We start from the raw sequence: 22,406 nt of genomic DNA on the forward strand, positions 1-22,406 counted from the left end.
ACCGGGCCAGATGCTCAGCTGGTGTAATCAAAAGAACTCTTCCCAATTTACACACGTGGAGGATCTGGTTCACAATCCTTTTACTTGTAAAGAAATCTGACCTGGAAGGTGAAACAGAACAATCACCAAACTGCAAACTGCTATGTACAGAATAGCACTGTACTTTTAGTACCTCCATGTCACAGAGATGCAGCTTCAGAAACTGGCAGCAGCACTGCGGATCTCCAAAAATCCAGTACTACATCTGGGCAGCAGCCCCCAGGGACCTCAAGGTAACAGATAATGCAGCGTTGGTTCTGGGGACCACCCTGGGGGACCTCTGGATTTGGGGGATTTTAGTATTCGGTGTGTCTACAAACTGTACATTTTAAATAATTCACTGCACATTCTGTAGGCTCAACCAGAGTCTGGGCATCCCCAGTGGATGACTTTTTCGAGCAACTGCACAGTCCCTTTGCTATAAAGTAAAGGAACCAAATGGAAGTAAGAAAGGGGGAGGGTAGAATAGGTAGAATGTTAATGTTAGCTAAAAGAAGGTTAGGCCAGATCCGGAGAGATGCTGAGTCCCTCCTTATAAGGTGCTTAGTGTCCTCCACTTCTCTTGATCTCAATGGGAGCTAAACTCAGTCAGCACTTTGCAGGATTAGCTCCATCCTTTGCATGCACACATCTCTCCATGGAAAATGCCTTCCTGCTAACTCAAGCTTCTGATTTTGGTCTCATCTTGCACTAAAGCCACTGTGCAAAGGTAAAGAGAGAGAGAGAAAAAAACCAAAACCTCCCTGTTACCCTGGGAAAAATCAATTCAGCAACTGCAAAAATGCAGCAGACAGCAGAAAAGGCTAGTTATACAATAGGCCCCAATAAACTTCCAATCGATTTCAGTGATTTCCCAGAGCACTTTATACTTTAACATCCTCACCTCTCCTCCCTTCCACCCAAAAGACTCCCAAAAACTAATGATCAAAAGAGACAAAACTTTAAAGATGCAAGTTTGCTCAGGGAGGAGAGGGGAGTCACCTGCTATCCACATCGCCAGTTCTTAGCTTCTCTCTCATATTAAATGCACAGGCAAGCTGTCAGCTCACGTCTTCTCTCCCTCTTTTGGCCTCAGTCGGAGTTCGCTCACAGCAGAGTGAATCAGGAACCAGCCCACCGAAAGGAATGGAGTTACACCACATTCAGACCGCTCTGAGATGAGAATGAGGCCTGTTATCTAGAGATGTGAACAGGGGGAGCAGCTGCAAATACAGGTATGTCTATACCAAAAATGTAAAAAAAGGTTAGCTAGCAGGCTGGAAGCTGTGCTGCTGTGTCTTCATGGCTATTTTAACCAAGGTTAGCTAAGCCAAGTTAAGAATGCAGCTTTTTTGTTGTTGTTGAGTGTAGACATACCCTATATCAACCTCAGCTTTACTGCTGCCCCAAGATTTTCAATCTGAATGTAGATTGTGGCAGTGTCCACAGTGCGCTGGGTGATTCCCCAAGTCAGAGGAAGCCATTCCCTGCGCTGGAGAGCTCAAAGCCTGAAAAGACAATGACAAACAAGGGAGAGGGTAAAGGGAGACAACAAGCCAAACGATCGGGTTATGATCAACTTATGTCCAGTCCTATTCAGTTCTTACGTTAGGCCCATCACTATGGTATTAAGCTCCCCAACTCCCCCCACCCCAGCAATCCCCAGCTTCAATCCCAGTGTCAATACATCCCTGCCCCCCTAATGTTCATGTGAATAGGAAGTTCACTCATGAGAAAAATGAAGTAAATAAGCAGACATTTTAACCTGCTAGTTGTTTGTAGGTGTCTTAGAAGGAGCAAGTCTCAAGAAGGGATTTAAATGACAGGGTGGCTTTGCAGACCAAACCAGATCAAGAGGACGTTCTCGCTCGGATTCAGGAAAGCATAGGTTTGAGTTCATCCCTCTTCAGGACAGCACTTAGGGATGTGCTTATCTTTCCACATGTGTTTGAGGCCTGTTCTTATCAATGGGACTGAAGCCCCTTCAGAGCTGAAAAGGGATGCTTTCCTGAAATGTGGCCTCTATGCACAAGGAAGAAAACATGGAGACAGGTATGAGAGAAGCATTGAGGTTGACGTCACTGGCACAGCAGAAAGTGGGGTGGGGGAAGGTGTCAGGAGAGATTGGTTATAGACCACGGACTCTGTACCCTGGGCTGTGCAGTTTTAGATATTTAATTATAACACCCTTAAAAGGAGGTGTAACTTAGCAACCTTATCTTAAACTCTGCAGAGTTTTTGTCTGGATTTAAGAAGGACTAGAGATGCTCTAAGTCAGGGTGAAATGGCACTTTTCTTTTAAGCCTCTTTTGGTGGCTTGATGGCCACTACTTCTCAGCTTGTTCTGCACTGATAGGATTCATCAAACCTAGGGCCCAGCAACTTGACAGGACATTTTACAATATTTAATGGATACAAAATAAAGAACTAAACACCCTGCCCTAAAGTACTTACAATCTAAGTGCAAATGCAAACATTTACAGTGGGCAAGGAGGAGAAAACACCCACCCACATGGTGACACATGATCAATTATTTTCCAGCACAAGTTTGTACAGATGGTAAGCTCTTTGAGCAAGGACTGTATTTTTGTGATAGGTTTGTACCACACCTACCACAATGGGGCACCAGTCTCAGCTGGAAGCCTCTAGATGCACAATACAAACAAACAGTTAATAAGTGTACAACAACAACAACAACTTTGGGAAGGGGAGAGGCGGGAGAGCATATAGAGAACATTTTGGCCTCCTCGGTTGTCCCCCAAATCACCTAAAGCAAAGTCACACTTTGTGGTATGCACAGTACTTTACACTCATCCCCTAAGTGTGCTAAACCTTTGTGCAGTCCATTAGGATTGGAAGTAGGCAGAGGATGAACACAGCTTCCCATCACTGTGTGTAACTCAGCTAAGCACATAACTTGGGCTGTCCATGGCTTTGGCATGGCTCAGGTCCCATCTACACCACACATGTTTCATCAAGTTCACAGACAGTTTGTATGGAGAGTGGGGAGACTGAATGCATTGGGAAAGCTGATTAATGTATTTATTTTCCATAGGAGCTGGAATTATTTTTAAGGGGGAGTTGATGTCTCAGGGTTGTGCGACACACACAGAGACACTGGGGAGTGGGAAGGGAGCACAGAAGGATTCGGTGGGGGATGGGGAGACTGTAACCGTAACCGGGAACTTCATACAGCCCCATCTCCCACGAGAGACCAAGAAGGGAGAAACTCAGAGGCCCATCTGTCAGGGAAAACAGGGACATACCACAAGCCGCACTATCCCCATAGAAATAGCATGGGGCATGCCTCCTGAAGACACCTGCTGCTCCTCCTTGCTATACCCTCTAGGGAGAAGATAAAGCAGGGCCCTGGGCCCTGGGCCACTCAAAGATAACTGCAGATAAAGGGGGTACTTGCTAGGGAGGGGAGGTTTGGGCAGGCATGGGCCCTTGGTGTCGTATGGCTGCTCAGCTGAACCCCTCAACCATCTGACACAATCTGAATTGACACAGTCCTAACACAATCACCTAAATGTCCCAGAATGCACTTGGAAACACCTTCCAAGTCTCCAGTCAGAGCCCCAATTTCTTGGAACTGTTGGTAATTCTTGTATTACAGACAGCCACCATGGAGCTGCCAGATTAACAGCCCAGAGGCTGGCATACACTTGACTTTGACACTCCAATAGAACTGTGTTTCCCTTCTTCTCCATGCCTGTTTCGTCTTGCTGCATCCTTCCTGCACTGGCTGCCTGAACAAAGGAGATAACCTCACAGAGCTGCTGGGATGAAGCAACAAGCTTTAGAGCACCCACAATACAGAGCACCTGGCAAACCTTTGCACTTGGCCACATTAGTAACTGCTCCTTTGTTTTTAAGTCGCAATGACAGTAAAGTCTCTTTAAAAAGGAACAGATGAGCTGAACAAAGTGCAGGATTCCAGTTCATGACACTAATCGGTTTAAAAACTGCTCATCCCAACTCTCTCTCCAGACTGGTGCAGCTTCCAACAGGACCAGTGCCAACCACAAGCAAGCGGGGTCATTCCTTTCTACTCTGGAGCTAGGCTAATTATTTAATTCATGTAGGACACTGACTAAAAATGAGGAGACAATACTAGCACCATGTGCTCAGTGCTGCACAAGGCACAATGGGCTCTGCCCTGAGGAGCTTACAGGACAGATGCCGATGAGAAAAGGTTCACTGGGAGAGCCAGCTTGGTGTACCAGGCGTTTGCTCCCCACTGCCGGAAGCCCCACTGCTTTGGCACACCCCATCCTAAGAAGATGCCCTGCTGGAAGGAAAGAGCAGCAAGAGTTGGTCCTCCAGCACCTAAAAGGGCAGAGAGTCAGGGGAGAACAATCAGAGCCAAGTCCAGATACAAACGGCTGGTTTTGATGGGAGAACTAGAGAATTAATCAAGATTTAACTACAAATCAATCTATTGGTTGGAGATATTATGTAGCAATTTTTTATTAAATAACAAACTTTTGGCAGTGTTTGACTCCACGGGGGGTGGGGGAGGAAGGTGTCTGTAAACGTGTGCTGAGTAGTTTATTCTATCAATAATGGAAAGCGAGTATGCAAAATGTCAAATAATTTAAAATGTTCAGTCATCTCCAGCATCTGAGCTTGAGGGCCTAGATTTATGTTGGTATGCCTTGCTGGAGACAGTATGACCCAGCGGCTGAGGCACTGAACTAGGAGTCAGGACACCCAGGTTACTCTATTCTCAATTCTGCCACTGACCTGCTGCATGACCTTAGCCATGTCATTTCACATCTCCAGTGCCTCCATTTCTCCACCCACCTTTTATAGGTCTGTAGCGGGGCGGCCTGGCTCCCAGGCGCCCCAGGAAGGGACGAGCCAGAACAGCCGCCAGAGTGGGCGGAGCCACCAGGGCCTGTCCCCGCCCCCCGGAAGTCAAGGGGCGGGACAGGAAGTATAAAGGCCAGGCCACAGCGCTCAGTAGCTGGCCGGCAGCTGGAGAGGACAGACGCTGGTACCCGAGCTCCCGCGGACCTGAGCCTGCCGAGAGCCCGGTACCCTGAGGAGGACTGGCTGAGCCTGCCGAGAGCCCGGTACCCTGAGGAGGACTGGCCGAGCCTGCTGAGAGCCCGGTACCCTGAGGAGGACTGGCCGAGCCTGCCGAGAGCCCGGTATCCTGAGGACTGGCCGAGCCTGCCGAAAGCCCGGTATCCTGAGGAGCGGTCTGAGCTTCCCCCCGCCGAGGGCCCAGAGGGAGCGACAAACCTACCTGCTGCTCGGGGCCTGGAAGAGCCCATGATCTGCGACCCAGCAGACGAAACTCAGGAGGAACAGGTACCCATGGAGGAGGAGATGGGAAGTGGCCCGGGGATAGCAGACCCCGAACCCATGTCAGTGTGTTGCGGTCAGGATCCCCACTGACTGCGCGGCAGACGGACTGCTGCGGATAGGGCCCCGGGCTGGAACACAGTGGAGTGGGTGGGCCTGTGTTCCCCCCTGCCACCCCACGCCGGGTGGCAGTCTCTCCTCCTCCTTGTCCAAGGGGCCTGGGCCTCTGACAGACTATCTGTTGGCTGACCCGCCCTGACCTAGGGCCTGGGCTAACCCAAACTGACCCAGCCCCTGCTACAAGGCCTGGGCCACTGACTGACTATTGGTTTGCTGCCCCGCCCTGACCCAGGGCCGGAGCTGTTAATTGTGTGCTCAGCCCCTGCATAAGGGCCTGCGCTCTAAACTGCTAATTGTGTGCTCAGCCCCTGCATAAGGGCCTGCGCTCTAAACTGCTAATTGTGTGCTCAGTCCCTGCATAAGGGCCTGAGCTCCGAACTATCAATTGTGTGCTTAGCCCCTACCCAAAGGTCGGGGCCCTAACTGTTATTCGCTTTGTAGCGGGGCGGCCTGGCTCCCAGGCGCCCCAGGAAGGGACGAGCCCCACCCCGGAACTACTACACGTGGCGAGCCAGGCAGGAGACCCGCCCAGGATGTGGGCGCGAACCCTCGACTCCGGGGAGAGAGGGGCCGGGGGAGAAAGATCCCCCTCCCGAGAAATGGATCTGTCCCAGCTCTTGGCCCTGGTGACAGAAACCCAGGAGCGGCAGCAGGCGGCCCAGCTGCAACAGCAAAGGGAGCAGCAGGCCGCAGAGCTGCAACAGCAGCAGCAACTCATGGAGCAGCTTGGAACTCAACGGAACCAGCTCGTGCAAGACCTGGTCACCCAGCAGCAGGAGTTCCAGCGGGAGTGTCTCCAGCAACTCGCAGCGGCGCTGGCCCGACCCGGAGAGGCACAGCCTGGAGGCGCAGCCGGGACTACGCGGCCCAGCCCCCCGATCCGGCTGACGAAAATGGTACCCGGCGATGACCCTGAAGCCTTTCTCGTCACCTTCGAGCGGGTGGTCGTCGTCGCCGGTTGGGCCCCGGAGCTATGGGCTTGCATATTAGCCCCATACCTGACTGGGACGGCGCAGATGGTCTACCGAGGCCTGTCGGTGGAAGCCGCCCAAGACTACAGCCAAGTAAAGGCTGCCATTCTCGATGCCCTGGATGTGAGCCCCGAGACTTTCCGCCAGCGGTTTAGGAGTCTGACCTACCCCACGGGGGCCCTACCTCGGCAGGTGGCCCAGGAACTCCGGGAAACCTGCAAGCGGTGGTTACAACCCGAGCACTGAACATCGGAGGAGGTAATGGAACAGGTGCTGCTAGAGCAGTTCACCCATGTTCTTCCACCACGGGGGCGGGCCTGGGTCCTCCGCCACCGACCAGCGACCCTGGCCGCCGCCGTGTCACTAATGGAGGACTTCCTCGCGGCTGACACGCCGATAGGCCCGGGACTCCGAGGGGCCCCACCCGGGGCGGAGCGCCCTACCCCCGAGAAGAAAGGGACACCCGCTCGAGCGGATTCACGGATTTCCTCTCGGGAAGCCGAGGGTTGGACTCGGGCCCCGGTGGCACCCGGGCGACCCGCTCGGATCCCGACCCCCATAGGGCAAAAAGACCATCGAAGTCCGCCGGGACCCCCCCCGGCGTTTGGCCCCGGACGGGACGGGCCACCCTGGGACCCTGTTTCTCCTGCGGGGAGTACGGCCATCTCCAGCGGGATTGCCCAGGGCTGGAGTGTACCTTTGGCCAGGTCTGTGCAGGGGAGGCTCGGGCCCGTCCTTCCCAGGCGGCTAAGATCACCGTGCCGGTGGTCCTTGAAGGATACCCGACGGTGGCCTTCCTCGACTCGGGCTGCGGACAGACGCTAGTCCGCCAACGCTTCGGTCCCCCGGCTGACGCCCGATTGGGTGAAATACGCCTGCAGTGCATCCATGGGGACGTACGGCCCTACCAGAGTACCCGGGCCCAGCTGACGATCGAGGGGGTCACCCGATCAATGGTGGTGGGACTGGCCCCACGACTGGCATACCCGTGATCCTGGGCCGGGACTGGCCGGAGTTTCCAGCAATCCTCCACCGGCACGCAGGAGACGACCCGCGGGCCATGCCCGCCTTAGAAGGGGAGGCCCCCGAGAGTGAAGGAGAGGAGAGGGAAACCCCCGAGCCAACCAGCTCGGCCGGAGAACCAGAGGATGCTCCCCCAGGGGCGGCGACAGATTCCTTGCCCACCACGGACTTTTGCCGGGACCAACGGGCCGACCCCACACTTCAGCGAGTATAAGAACAATTGGCCATGGCGAATGGGACTGTCCTCGACCCCGGTCGAGCAGCCCAGTGGCCACACTTTGAGTTGCGGCAGGACCGCCTGTATCGGGTCGAGCGGGACCCCCACACGTGGGAGACCCGAACCCAACTCCTCATTCCCCGGCGTCATCGACAGTCCGTCATGAAGTTGGCCCACGACGTCCCCGCGGCTGGACACCTCGGTCACGAGAAAACCCTGGCCCAGATTTTGGGACGCTTCTTCTGGCCAGGGGTGTACCAGGAGGTGAAGAATTACTCTAATTCCTGCCTGTGCTCCCAGTTGGCCGCCCCGGCCCGGACTCCCAAGGCCCCGTTGGTCCCGATGCCCCTAATTGAGACACGCTTCGAGCGCGTGGCCATGGACCTGGTGGGGCCCTTTCCCAAAAGCAGTGCAGGGTTTCAATACATCTTGGTGATGTTAGACTATGCTACCCGGTTCCCCGAGGCAATTCCCCTCCGGAACATTACAGCCCGCACCATCGCTGATGAACTGGTGAAGATTTTTGCCCGTGTCGGCCTACCCCGCGAGATCCTCACGGATCAAGGGACAAACTTTACTTCGCGGTTGCTCCGCCAGGTGTGTGAGCTTCTGGGGGTCAAGCAACTGCGAACATCAGTCTATCATCCCCAGACGGACGGGCTGGTCGAGAGGTTTAACCGGACCCTAAAAGACATGCTCCCTAAGTTCCCCCCGGAGGACCTTCACCGATGGGACCAGCTACTCCCACCCTTGCTCCTAGCGGTCCGAGAGGTCCCCCAGTCATCGACGAAATTCTCGCCGTTCGAACTGCTCTACGGCCGTCGACCGCGAGGCCTATTGGACCTAGTGAGGGAAACTTGGGAGCAAACCCCCTCACCGGCCCAGGGCCTCTTAAAGTACGTGATCCAGCTCCAGGAGCGTCTTAAGCAGACTGGAGACCGGGCCCAAGAGAATTTGAAAGCCGCCCAGGAGACGCAAGCCCAGGCCTACAACCGGGATGCCCAAACACGGGACTTCCTACCCGGAGACCGGGTATTACTCCTTCTCCCCTCCAGTGAGTCGAAGGTTCTGGCTCGCTGGCAAGGACCATATGAGGTGGTCCGGAAAGTGGGCCCGGTTACATATGAGATCGACCAGCCCGACCGGAAGAAGCGGATACAGCAGTACCACATCAACCTGCTCAAACCCTGGCGGGAACGGGAAGGGCTTTTGATTAACCCCTACCCACCAGAGCCCGAGCTAGGGCCCCAGGTAGCCCATACCCGGGACCCGGAGGAACCCCAACTTAGGGAGACCCTGACGGAGGAACAACTCAAGCAAACCCAGTGCCTCCTACGAGCGTTCCGTCACACCTTCACTGCCCAACCAGGAGCCACCTCCCTGGTGTACCATAGGATCCAAACGGAGCCGGGGGTGGTGATTCGTGGCGCGACCAGACCATTGCCATATCACCGGAGAGGCGCCGTGGATGAGGAGGTACGGGCGATGCTGGACCTGGGCGTGATTGAACCATCACACAGCGAGTGGCGAAGCCCAATCGTGTTGGTACCGAAGCCCGACGGCTCCCAACAGTTCTGCATCGACTTTAGGCGTGTGAATGCCATCTCCAAGTTCGATGCCTACCCCATGCCCCAGATAGACGAGCTGTTGGCTCGGTTAGGAGGAGCTCGTTACATCACGACCCTGGACTTCAGCAAGGGGTATTGGCAAATCCCCCTGGATCCTACTTCCAGGGAGAAAACTGCATTCGCCACCACTACGGGCCTATACCAGTTTACTCGAATGCCCTTTGGCCTCCACGGAGCCCCGGCCACGTTTCAGCGCCTGATGGACCGCCTCCTCCAACCCCACCAAGACTACGCGGCGGCCTATTTGGACGACGAAGTCATTTACAGCCCGCAGTGGGAAAACCATCTAGAACAGGTTGCAGCCGTCCTGAGGTCCTTGCGGGCCGCCGGGTTAACAGCCAACCCGAAGAAGTGTTGCATTGGCCGACAAGAAACTAAGTATTTGGGGTACGCTATCGGGCACGGACAGGTGAAACCACTGGTGGACAAGGTGCAGGCCATTGCGACCTGCCCCCCGCCCACCACGAAGCGGCAGGTATGCCAGTTTCTGGGGCTAGCGGAGTATTATCGACGCTTCATTCCCCACTTCGCGGCGATCGCAGCCCCCTTGACGGGACTCTTGACGAGGGAGAGCCCCCGGCAAGTGGTCTGGACCCGCGAGAGTGACGAAGCCTTTCAAACCCTCAAAACAAGCCTCTGTCAAGAGCCAGTCTTATATAGCCCCGATTTCAAGCAGGCCTTCATCCTGCAAACCGACGCTTCGGAGGTGGGTCTTGGGGCAGTCCTCTCCCAAGAGGTTGGCAGCGAAGAGCATCCGGTCCTTTACATCAGTCGGAAGCTCTTCCCCCGAGAAAAGAACTATGCAGTGGTGGAAAAGGAAGCCCTAGCCGCGAAGTGGGCTTGTGACGCCCTGCGGTACTATCTCCTAGGAGCCCCTTTCATCTTGGTCACCGACCACTCTGCTCTCCAGTGGTTGGCCCGCATGAAGGACCATAATATGCGGCTACAGCGGTGGTACTTAGCGCTGCAACCTTATGCCTTCACTGTTCGCCATCGGGCTGGGAGAGACCACGCGAACGCCGACTTCCTTTCCCGCCTAGGAGGTATGGAAGGGTCTGGCCCCGGTACCCGGGAGCCAGCCTTGAGGGGGGGGCCGTGTAGCGGGGCGGCCTGGCTCCCAGGCGCCCCAGGAAGGGACGAGCCAGAACAGCCGCCAGAGTGGGCGGAGCCACCGCAGCCTGTCCCCGCCCCCCGGAAGTCAAGGGGCGGGACAGGAAGTATAAAGGCCAGGCCACAGCGCTCAGTAGCTGGCCGGCAGCTGGAGAGGACAGACGCTGGTACCCGAGCTCCCGCGGACCTGAGCCTGCCGAGAGCCCGGTACCCTGAGGAGGACTGGCCAAGCCTGCCGAGAGCCCGGTACCCTGAGGAGGACTGGCCGAGCCTGCCGAAAGCCCGGTATCCTGAGGAGCGGTCTGAGCTTCCCCCCACCGAGGGCCCAGAGGGAGCGACAAACCTACCTGCTGCTCAGGGCCCGGAAGAGCCCATGATCTGCGACCCAGCAGACGAAACTCAGGAGGAACAGGTACCCATGGAGGAGGAGATGGGAAGTGGCCCGGGGATAGCAGACCCCGAACCCATGTCAGTGTGTTGCGGTCAGGATCCCCACTGACTGCGCGGCAGACGGACTGCTGCGGCTAGGGCCCCGGGCTGGAACACAGTGGAGTGGGTGGGCCTGTGTTCCCCCCTGCCACCCCACACCGGGTGGCAGTCTCTCCTCCTCCTTGTCCAAGGGGCCTGAGCCTCTGACAGACTATCTGTTGGCTGACCCGCCCTGACTAGGCCTGGGCTAACCCAAACTGACCCAGCCCCTGCTACAAGGCCTGGGCCACTGACTGACTATTGGTTTGCTGCCCCGCCCTGACCCAGGGCCGGAGCTGTTAATTGTGTGCTCAGTCCCTGCATGAGGGCCCGAGCTCTGAACTGTTAATTGTGTGCTCAGCCCCTGCATAAGGGCCTGCGCTCCGAACTATCAATTGTGTGCTTAGCCCCTACCCAAAGGTCGGGGCCCTAACTGTTATTCGCTTTGTAGCGGGGCGGCCTGGCTCCCAGGTGCCCCAGGAAGGGACAAGCCCCACCCCGGAACTACTACACGGTCTTGCCTTAAAAAAAGACTGCAAGCTCTTTGGGGCTGGGACACTGTCTCCCTACGTCCATGCAGCAAGCACAACCAGTGATTGTAGCCTGAGGAGACAGACCCGAGCTGGCTTTAACCTAGCTAGCTCTGGTACTTGTAGCGGTGAAGCTGAGGAAAAGCACACTGCAGCACAGGCTAGCCCAACAATAATCATCCAGGATGCCAGGTGGGTTCAGACAGCCCAGGCTGAAGTGCAAGCTCCGCAGCATTACCACTCTGGTGCCCACACTAGCTAGATTAAAGCTAGTTTGTGTTTATCTACTGAGCTGCAATCGCACCCCATAACTGCAGTACAGACAGAGGGTATGTCTGTACAATGCCTACCACATGGGGGCCCAATCCTGGTTGAGACCTCTAGGTCCAAATGAAATAGAAATAATCAGCAATAATAAAATTCCATGAGCACCACTACCAACAACACTGCTACAACTGATTGCCCAGGGTTCCTTTCTTTATCTGAGGTTTAGGCTCTTTCCAGAGGGATTATAGTCCTCAATTCAATCCAAGTTGGAGAGGGACATGCTGGACTTCCACTATTGAGAGATTCTAATCATGGCCAAGAACAGCGCAGCAGTCCCCAAACCTCAGCCATTATTTATCTTTTGGATACTGTGTGAGGCGAGAAGCTGCAGCAATAGCCCTTTCTGGTGTTTTTAAATAAAAGACAATAAATCTACCCCAGGTGCAAGGAGTTCAACAACCTGACATTTATTTTTTAATATATTTTAATATATTAAAATATACATATATATTTTAATTCAACCCAAACCTCTTTAAATGTCTTTATAAGCATCCTTTAAAATGTGGTTTAGGAGGTAAAAAAGTTGATTAAAAAGATATAGCTTGGCTTACACAAGACTGTGAAATTTAAAAAAAAAAACAATAGTCAGCTTTGATTTAAAAAAATGTGCCAAGCTATAAAAATACCTTCCCCAAGCACCGTTATGAACTAGTAAATGATTTCCACCAGATGGTTTATAAAAAGTTTTGCTTCCTGCCATCTCCCCTTGATTGAAGTGCATTTCTCCAGCAGGGGCCATCTTCCTGATGCAGAAGAACTGCCAGGGGAAAACAAAATGCCACTCTGAACTGAAAAATTGTATCTCTGCTAGAAAATTGAATTTCAGCTGGGAAGGTTTAGAAAAGTGTCTGTGACCCTGGGGGTAAGGCGCGGTATGTGTAATTTAAATCACAAGGTGGACTGGAGGGAAGTGGGGGGACGGAGGAGGACCTTGGCAAAAAGTTATTTCAAAAAGGAACATTTGGGGAGGGGAGTGACAGCTTCCTGTATTCTCCCCGCTGCTCCCTTTGCTCTGAGTTTGTTCACGCAGCCACTGGCAACGAATGTTCTCCTAGTGTGAGGCCTCATTGCTGACAGTTACTAGTAACCCAGGCCCTGCTGTGGAATTTCTGTAAGGCGTGATGCTAAGGCAAGGTGCTCCCTGGGTAGACAGGTTGTGGAGCTCTCCCCATGCCAGCATGCAGGGAAGGGCACGGGCTTGCAGGAGAGCACGGCAGTGGTTGGTTTGCGTGGGGACTTAACATTAAAAAGGTCATAGAGCAGTTTGTAAACTAGAGGCTGGGAGAAAGCCAAGAGGTGTGGAGGAGCACGTGGTTCAGACAGAGGCATCACTTAGAGGAGGATCTATTAATGGAGATTCTCTGTGTCCTAGTAAAGAGGAGACGATGGAAGATAATAAAATATAGGTAGGATCTGATGAGAAACAGTCAAATGAAAAAGAGTCCCATTCAATTACCTCATGTAATGGCAGCCAGCTACAAAGTGACAAGTTTTTAAAGTGCTTATATACAAATGCTAGAAGTCTAAATAATAAGATGGGTGAACTAGAGTGCCTCATATTAAATGAGGATATTGATATAATAGGCATCACAGACACTTGGTAGAATGAGGATAATCAATTGGACACAGTAATTCCAGGGTACAAAATATATCGGAAGGACAGAACAGGTCATGCCGGTGGGGGAGTAGCACTATATGTGAAAGAAAGCATAGAATCAAATGAAGTAAAAATCTTAAATGAACCAAACTGTATCATAGAATCTCTATGGATAGTAGTTCCATGCTCTAATAATAAGAATATAGCAGTAGGGATACATTACCGACCTCCTGACCAGGATGGTGATAGTGACTGTGAAGTGCTCAGGGAAATTAGAGAGGCTATACAAATAAAAAACTCAATAATAATGGGAGATTTCAACTATCCCCATATTGACTGGGTACATGTCACCTCAGGACGGGATGCAGAAATAAATTTTTTTGACGCCTTAAATGACTGCTTCTTGGAGCAGCTAGGCCTGGAAACCACAAGAGGAGAGGCAATTCTTGATTTAGTCTTTAAGTGCAGCACAGGATCTGGTCCAAGAGGTGAATAGAGCTGGACCCGCTTGGTAATAGTGACTATAATATAATTAAATTTAACATCCCTGTGGTGGGGAAAACACCACAGCAGCCCAACACTGTAGCATTTAATTTCAGAAAGGGGGACTACACTAAACTAAACAGTAATAAGTTACCAGGACCAGATGGTATTCACCCAAGAGTTCTGAAGGAACTCAAATGTGAAACTGCAGAACTACTAACTGTGGTTTATAACTTATCATTTAAATCAGCTTCAGTACCAAATGACTGGAGGATAGCTAATGTGACGCCAATTTTTAAAAAGGGCTTCAGATGTGATCAAAAGGATCTCACAAAACTTGGTGACTGGGCAAGAAAATGACAAATTAAAGTCAATGTTGATAAATGCAAAGTAATGCACATTGGACAACGTAATCCCAACTATACATATAAAATGATGGGGTCTAAATTAGCTATTACCACTCAAAAAAGAGATCTTAGAGTCACTGTGGATAGTTCTCTGAAAACATCCACTCGATGTACAGCAGCAGTCAAAAAAGCAAACAGAGTATTGGGAATCATTAAGAAAGAGAGAGATAATAAGACAGAAAATATCCTAACGCCTCTATATAAATCTGTGGTATGCCCACATTTTAAATACTGCGTGTAGATGTGGTCACCCCATCTTAAAAAAACATATATTGGAATTGGAAAAGGTTCAGAAAAGGGCAACAAAAATTATTAGGGGTAAGGAACTGCTTCCATATGAGGAACAATTAATAAGACTTTTCAACTTGGAAAAAAGACGACTAAGCGGGGATATGATAGGTCTATAAAATCATGACTGGTGTGGAGAAAGTAAATAAGGAAGTGTTATTTACTCCTTCGCATAACACAAGAACTAGAGGTCACCAAATGAAATTAATAGGCAGCAGGTTTAAAACAAACAAAAGGAAGTATTTCTTCATACAATGCACAATCAACCTGTGGAACTCCTTGCCAGAGGATGTTGTGAAGGCCAAGACTATAACAGGGTTCGAAAAAGAACTAGATAAGTTAATGGAGGATAGGTCCATTAATGGCTATTAGCCAGGATGGGTAGGGATGGTGTCCCTAGCCTGTTTGCTAGAAGCTGGGAATGGGTGACGGGGGATGGATCACTTGATGATTACCTGTTCTGTTAATTCCCTCTGGGGTACCTGGCATTGGCCACTGTCGGAAGACAGGATGCTGGGCTAGATGGTCTTTTGGTCTGACCCAGTATGGCCGTTCTTATGGGGAGGATGCTGTGGGATGTGAAAGGAACGTACAGGATGTTTAGCACAATGGTGTGGTGGTGTTACTGCTTTAGTGCTCTAAATCACATGGGAAACCTCAAACCCAGCACAGACCAGTCTGACTTTAACCCACCCACCAAAACTCTGTTCCAAACCACCTCTCTGCCAATGAACAAACTGCACCTGACATCAAACACCTCACCTTCTTTCACTTCAGCAACAGATCCTGTCTAAATGCCAAAACCATTTGTAACAGACAAATGTAAGGACCAACAAAATACCAGCAGCTTCCCAGCATAGGTGGGACTGATCACCAGGCATAAGCACAGCACTCAGGGATAATACACATATGATTGCAACATGCTGAACTCAGTAGCTGTAACTTTTTGGAAGAACTTAACAAAAAGTAAAATCAAGTTAACCCTAGGAAGGGCAGAAGCCTGCCCCATGCACCCGAGCACTCTACATTCATTTCGCCTACTGGGATATGTCCCAAGATCAGCTAACTGCTGCTGGAGCATTGAGGAGCCAGTAAGCAGTACTCCTCCCTCCAAATTAAGGCCCCACTGTGGGGCTAGTGGCACCTATGCTACTGGAGACAGGTCAGATGCAGAAGCAGGTTCTAGTGTTAATCCTTGCACTTGTAGAGCAATTTAATCTTCAAAGCACTTTATAAACAAACACTTAGAAGCATCACAACATCCCTGTGAGGGGGGAGGGATAGCTCAGTGGTTTGAGCATTGGCCTGCTAAACCCAGGGTTGTGAGTTCAATCCTTGAGGGGGCCACTTAGGGATCTAGTGCAAAATCAGTACTTGGTCCTGCTAGTGAAGGCAGGGGGCTGGACTCAATGACCTTTCAAGGTCCCTTCCAGTTCTAGGAGATGGGATATCTCCATTACCTGAGCCATTTACAGATGGGGAAACTGAAGCAGCGATGGTAAGTGACTTGTCTGAGGCCACAGAATCAGTGTCAGAATGGAATTAGAGCTGAGGAGTCCCTCACTCCCAGACGTTCGCTCTCACCATAGACTGCAGTTCTTTTGGTCCTGATCACTTCTGGCCATTCTATATCACATGGTACTTTTCAAAGAGATAGAGGATTAGCTCTGGTGTCCTGCCCAAATTCCAATCTGGGTAACTGCTTTCCTGCCTCTATAAATATTCTGCAGTTTCAATCACAGATAGGATTTGTCATTTGCAGAGCAGCATTGCTGTGCTCTGTTAAACATCTGCTAACATGGCTGCATTTCAGGATCAGAGGGAAGCGATGCATACCGCGTATGTGGTGTGCATATTACAGCCAGGTTTTCACACGCGCTCAGCAATCATTTAGGCACCCAAATGAAGAGAACAATGGGAGCTGCTGGAGGTTGAGCTCTTGTGAAAGTCTGGCTCCAGTTTGTGAAGTCTGGATAATGCTATGGGATCCTTGGTAGGAAAGCTGCTACATAGCATCAGTGCAAGCTATACTACAGTCTGCCTCCTTCCCATTCAGAAATACCCTGTCATCATTTGGACTCCACAGGACACCCTCAGCTAGGAAAGGAAAAATGTCTTCCAGGCCCAGATCATTCTCTGCTGTTGCTCTAATACTCTCACACCTGCCAACTGGTTTGTATTGCTGAGCCAGATGCACACCTCTTCCAATGTCAGCATCATGCAGTGCCCTGTGTGGCAATGATACTGTCCAGCACTAGGTGAGGAAATGTGTTTGACAGGACGGTGGGATTAGTTTGTTTCCACCTGTAATGCAGAAGCAGGTGGGCATGCTGGGAGAAGAATGAATTGGGTGAGAGACAGGTGCACCCAGCAGAACATGGGAATCTCCTGCCTGAACAGGAAGGCTGTTAAGCACAGAGCTATAAACACTATTAAGTAGCTGAGGAAAGGATTAATACACAGAACTCAGAATCAAGCTTCCTGGATTTTAATCTCAGCTCTGCCACTGAGTCACTATGCGACCCACAGTAACATCACTTCATCCCGCTGTGCCTCAGTTTCTCATTTGTAACAATGACATAAATATACTGATGTACTTCACGGGTGGGGTAGAGAGTCTAATGTTAGTGAAAGCATAATCCAATAGTGAGTGAGTGTTGCAGGTGCCTGTCTGCACCAATCCACAGAGAACATGAGCTGCTACAGAGTTTTAGCTCAAGCTGTAGCAGCTCTTGCTTTTTACTCTGAAGGTCTCAGGTTCAACTCCTGATATGTCAGCCAAAGTGGCAGTCATCACATAAACATTTTCAGAGTCTTGGATGAAATGTGCTATTAGTGCAATGTTTTGTTATCAGATGCAGTTCCAGAACGCTGAACACTAGCTTGGCCTCACGTGCCAGTCCTAACACAAGAGCTTCATGCCTCACAAAGGTATCACCTAGCTCATGGAACATCACCTAGCTCATCCTCCTATCTCACGCAAGAGTATGTTCAATATCGATCCATCCCTTAGATTTCATGAATGACCTCTCGCATTCTAACTCTTTAAAACAATACTTCACCAGTGACAAGGAGGAGACCAAAAAGTCTGGATTTGTCCACATTGTCACCTGATCTCTGTGCTCCCAGCTTTCCTGCTCCTCAACCTCTCATGCCAGGAACAGCACCAGTGACTGACAGGAGCCCAGGGCACAGAGAAACATGCTGAGATACAGTAGGAAATCTGAGCAACATGTCCTGACACTTGTTGAAAAATACCTTCGCCTTCTGATTCATTTACTTTGAATGAAATGCCAAAACCTGGAAGCACTAATTCTCAACCTATCTGACAAAAAGAAATCTTCATTGCTCTAATCTCTGGGCGGTCAGGAACCAGGACCAATCTCACCTTTCTCTCCAGACCATCAGTTAGACTCCTCACTGCTTTGCAGTCTTCATTCTCACTTAGGAAAGCACCATAGCCATCAATCATCATTTCCTTCCACCTCTCCCCCTCCTTCCTTCAGTCTTGAACTAAAGTTGTCAGGGCTTATCCATGGGATACCACAGTCCCCAACTGCAAATTGCATGGAACTTTTGGCGGGCATCCACTACATTCTTGCTGAATAAATATGATGTGCTTTGGTAAATCAAACGCATCCATGCCAATAATGTGAAAGCAAAAACAGGCAGACCTGGTTTCCCACATACTTGATACTCAGAACATGCAGTGGAGGGTGTCATGTTCAGGCTGTCCGTCTCCACTCTGAGGCTCTGATATCCAAGAACCCACCCACCAGACTCCCCTACCTTTAAAGGAACGAAAATATGGAGCATACAAGTCTCTAACTGGCCTGGGCTAGGTGGAAATTTTTTCCCAATCATTGGGTTTTATCCACTGGACAGACTCAAGAACAAACTGCATCTCTGATGGGGAAACTCCAGAAACAAGTGCAAGGCCAACAGATGGCCGTCTTGAACCCAGGAAAGAAACGGTTAGCTTCTGTGGTTAAATCTTCTTGACGGTAATCAAGTCTGAAGGCAGAGGGGGGACAGGAGCCATAGGAAGGGAGCAGAATAGTTTGGAAATCTGAACATCTAACACATCGGAGTTCCAGAGTTTAGAACCTCACTAAGGCCCCAATCCTGCAAGCAGAACCATACAGGCAGATCCCTGTGCCTGCATGGAGCCCCGCTGGCTTTAATGAGATTCACACCATGGGAGTCTACCCCCCGTAGTCCTCTTTGCAGGATCAAGGCCTAAATCCATACCATTGGGTGTCCATTACTCAGAGATGTACACATCCCTAACTGAGGCTCAGAATCAACACCGCTAATTAATCCTGGGCCTGGGTCCTCCATCCTACTAATAACCAAGATCAGCAAATTAATATATCCAGAGAGCAATGCCAACAGCCCTATTGTGGGCTTTCCCAACTCCTGGGCCAGATAGGATGGTCTCATTCCAGGAAGAGAGAAGGAAGGTGTCTGTGTTGCTTCTCCAGGCTAGCTGATCACAGAAGCAGCATGAATTGATGCCAGCCTGTTTACAAGAGGGACTCGGCCCTGGCAATATTCTGAGGCTCAGAGAAGCATGGTTTTAGTGTGTGTTTCTATATAAAGTACTTTATCTGCAGGAAATGTTTCCCCAAAGTCAGACAGACAGAGCTAGATACAGGGCTAGGAGTGGGATAGCTGAAACATCAAGAACACACCAGCCATTAAAAACCAGTTACAGTATTAAGGGAGACCATGGAACATTGTTTAATATTTAGAGTAATTCCCACATTGCTGCAGGCGCTTGCCCAAGTGAGAAGGCACAACCCCTTGTGCTTCCTAGTTCCACAATTCAATCATTAGACTGTAACACTTCTTGCAACAGAGAAATTGTGGATTGGCTCCCAAATTTCACTCAGTTCTCTGTTTGCCCCTGAAAACTTCAAAGACAAACGTAAAGGAAACAAGTAAATCTGAAAAGAAGTATTGTGGCTGGAATTTAAAAGGGTTGGCTAATTTAAAACAGATATGTTAGTAATGTCATTCATGATATTTACTTAGCACCTTTTCTGTAAAGATGTAACACACTCATGCTTTATGTAGTGATTACACACACAGACACATACACAGAGCACATCCAGCAGAAGTGCGTTCCCTTAGCACAATGCCAGATCACTGGATCACTAATGACTCAGAGGAAAGACTATCACTACCAGCTGGATCGGCGGGCAGCAATCCGATCCAGCGGGGGTCAATTTATCATGAAATTGACCGCTGAGCTCTCTCCCGTCGACTCCGGTACTCCACCAGAACAAGGCACGCAAGCGGAGTCAATGGGAGAGCTTCAGCTGTCGACTTACTTCAGTGAAGACACTGCGGTAAGTAGATCTAAGTACGTCGACTTCAGCTACGCTATTCACATAGCTGAAGTTGCGTATCTTAGATCGACCCCACGCGGTAGTGTAGACAAGCCCTAACTCCCTCAACATCACCTTTTGCTGCAGCTGCTGTGTTTTACTTGGAGAGATCACCATTTATGAGCATTAGCAGCATGCCAGTTCTCATTTTTATCATGAGTCTCATGACATTTGGGAGCCCCAGCAAAATCCCAGCCACTGCTGCTTTCCTTAATTTTTTTTTTAAACAAAGTTCCTATTCCTTGTGGATATGGATAAAGCTTCAAAACAAGAACACTAAAGGCTCAAAAACTATAAGGTAAATAAACTCCCCACCCCTCCAAATGTACTTTAAACAATCTCATGATTTGGGGGGGCCTAAAATCAAGATTTTTGAATGCTTGGGATTAGCAATACTGTAGGAGTCACAGAGGACCCAGCTAAGATTGTAGAAAAGAATTTGATCTCATGCTTCAGGGCAAAAGCTGATTTTTTGTCAGAGAGCTCAGGCAGGGTTTGTTTGTTTTTAACCTTCCTAGACAGCACTGCACAACTGAACAAGTGCACATGGGGATTTTTTTGTCTGCCTCTGAAGCATCAGCTACTGGTCACTGCCAGAGATGGGAGACCACAAATGGACAGTGATCAGAGCTGTTGTGACAGACTTTATGTTCCCTGTGTTTTACAGTGACCTACTATGATAACTGCTTTTAATGAAAGTAACTGATACACCTACAGGTTGAAAATGGTGCCCTTTTGTGCAAGTGGGAATCCCTGTCACAGCAGCAAATGGCATCCACTTGTCTCTACTCTCCTGGGCAGGCTGGGGGTTAATGCATTTTATTTGTTTTATAACCAAAAAAGAAAGAATAAAGAACGAACGAACAATTCAGAAATACCAAAGGCTAAGCTCAGCCCATGCAGCAAATTCAATTTTTTATCAGACTTCATCTTCCCTGACACTAAACCTTATCAGCTGAACACAGAGGTAGCACAAGAGCCCTTAAACCACGTCTGTCCACTCCAAGGTTTGTCAATTACATAGGTCTTTTAACAACATTCATTTAAAACCAAACAGGACTGTGGTGATGAAGTCCCATACCTGTCAGCAGTTCAGATCTATCTCGTGTCAGTAGCAACCAAAGATTTTCACCAACAGACATAGGATGGCTTTTTGTTAGTCTCTCTAAGGTGCCACAAGTACTCCTGTTCTTTTTATAGGATGGCTTGTGAGCAGTGAGGTAGTGGCTTGGGTCCGCTTCCTATTGGGCAGATTACCACATCACAAAAGCTGGCATTACCTTGCAAACTTGCTGGCAGCCTTAGAAGAGGGAGCCAAAGAGGATCATGCTTGGAGGTGGCATCTCTAGGTCTTGGTTTATTGGCAGGGCAGCATGGGGGAAGCTAGCTCTAATCCTGTCTCTATTGTTCCAGGCTCTGGCCCCAATTCCCAATTAACCTTAAGGCCTCCCTGCAGCCCCCTTTACACTAGCAGGGGTTCTCTTGACAAGTCTCCCCGCTGAAGGGTTCTCCTAGGATGGTGCAGAACTAGCATAAGGGCTGTCTGCTGGCCCTATTTTCAGCCCCCAGCCAAAGGGGTGTGTCAAGGGCCACAACACACTGCACTATGGTTATGGGAAGCACTGTAAATTACAGCAGCCTTGAGACTGCTCTAACTTACACAGTGGGCCAGGCAGGCCACTACCTGCCCCAGAATACATGAAGCATAAAAGGTGATTTAAAGCACAGAGGGACTAAGAATTGGAATCCTAGTTCTTCAGGGCTCACAATCCAGCCCCTTTTGCTGTAACTTACATATTTCGTAAAGGAAGAAACAATCACAAAGCTTTGTAGAATTCTATTAGCCACATGAACGATACTCCATCAAGAGAAATCATGCCAGATTTCTACAGTAAGAGAATAAGAGCAGGCAAGAAAACAAACTATTGTAATTTTTAAAAGCTAACATTCTTGCTTGCTTTGCAGCCTTCTACTAGCGAGCACTAAAGAAACTAATCAATGTGCCAAATGAAAGCCATTTTTTTGCAACTCTCCTCTCAATGTATTTATCGTTCCTCTTCCACAGATGCTGCATATGGATTCGCTCTTCTTCCTCCTCCTCAATGCAGCTTAATGATGAGAGATGCAATGAAATTAATCCCACTATCAGTCTCCTTCCGGGAAAACACACTGCCCCACACAAGCCAATGCCAAAGCAAACAGATTCACTCTTCTCAAATGGCACAGGAAAGTAGTTTTAATTATTTTAACGCCCTTAATTTAGGGAGAAGAGGATGACTTAGTAGCATCTGAGGACACCTTCCAAAGGCAGGGGAGCCAGGTCAATAGCATCTCATTTGTCAGGGAGATGGTGCCCCAGAATGATCAGAGAGATGTGCAAGGGAGGAAAGAACCATCTATGGAGGCAGGCGAACAAGGAAGAAGGAATGGAAGCCCAGCAAGCAAGAGATCCCAGTAGTGGCTGCAGGCATCAGCACTGTAGATTGCCAGGATGTGGAAATTTGAGCCAA

General features: G+C 50.1%; 1 protein-coding gene across 20 annotated transcripts in view; it reads right to left on the reverse strand.

Annotated features, from left to right (window-relative positions):
• Positions 1 to 22,406, reverse strand: part of LOC101934605 (ankyrin repeat and fibronectin type-III domain-containing protein 1-like) — a 615,848-nt gene that overhangs the window by 400,636 nt on the left and 192,806 nt on the right. For 3 of the 20 annotated variants that reach the window (XM_065558675.1, XM_065558673.1, XM_065558671.1), the window contains 2 exons: positions 1,396 to 1,526; positions 1,021 to 1,259 (listed from right to left, as the gene is read on the reverse strand). The exons of 13 other annotated variants lie outside the window; for them this stretch is intronic. In XM_065558675.1, the coding sequence (XP_065414747.1) occupies positions 1,021 to 1,058 (38 nt within the window). In that variant the 5' untranslated portion in view covers positions 1,059 to 1,259; positions 1,396 to 1,526. Of the gene's footprint in view, positions 1 to 1,020; positions 1,260 to 1,395; positions 1,527 to 1,783; positions 2,041 to 22,406 lie in introns of all 20 variants that reach the window. 4 more of the 20 variants (XM_065558678.1, XM_065558674.1, XM_065558672.1 and 1 more) reach the window with 3 other exon arrangements.

This window comes from Chrysemys picta, chromosome 10 (assembly GCF_011386835.1).
Source record: "Chrysemys picta bellii isolate R12L10 chromosome 10, ASM1138683v2, whole genome shotgun sequence".
Taxonomy (NCBI): domain Eukaryota; kingdom Metazoa; phylum Chordata; order Testudines; family Emydidae; genus Chrysemys; species Chrysemys picta.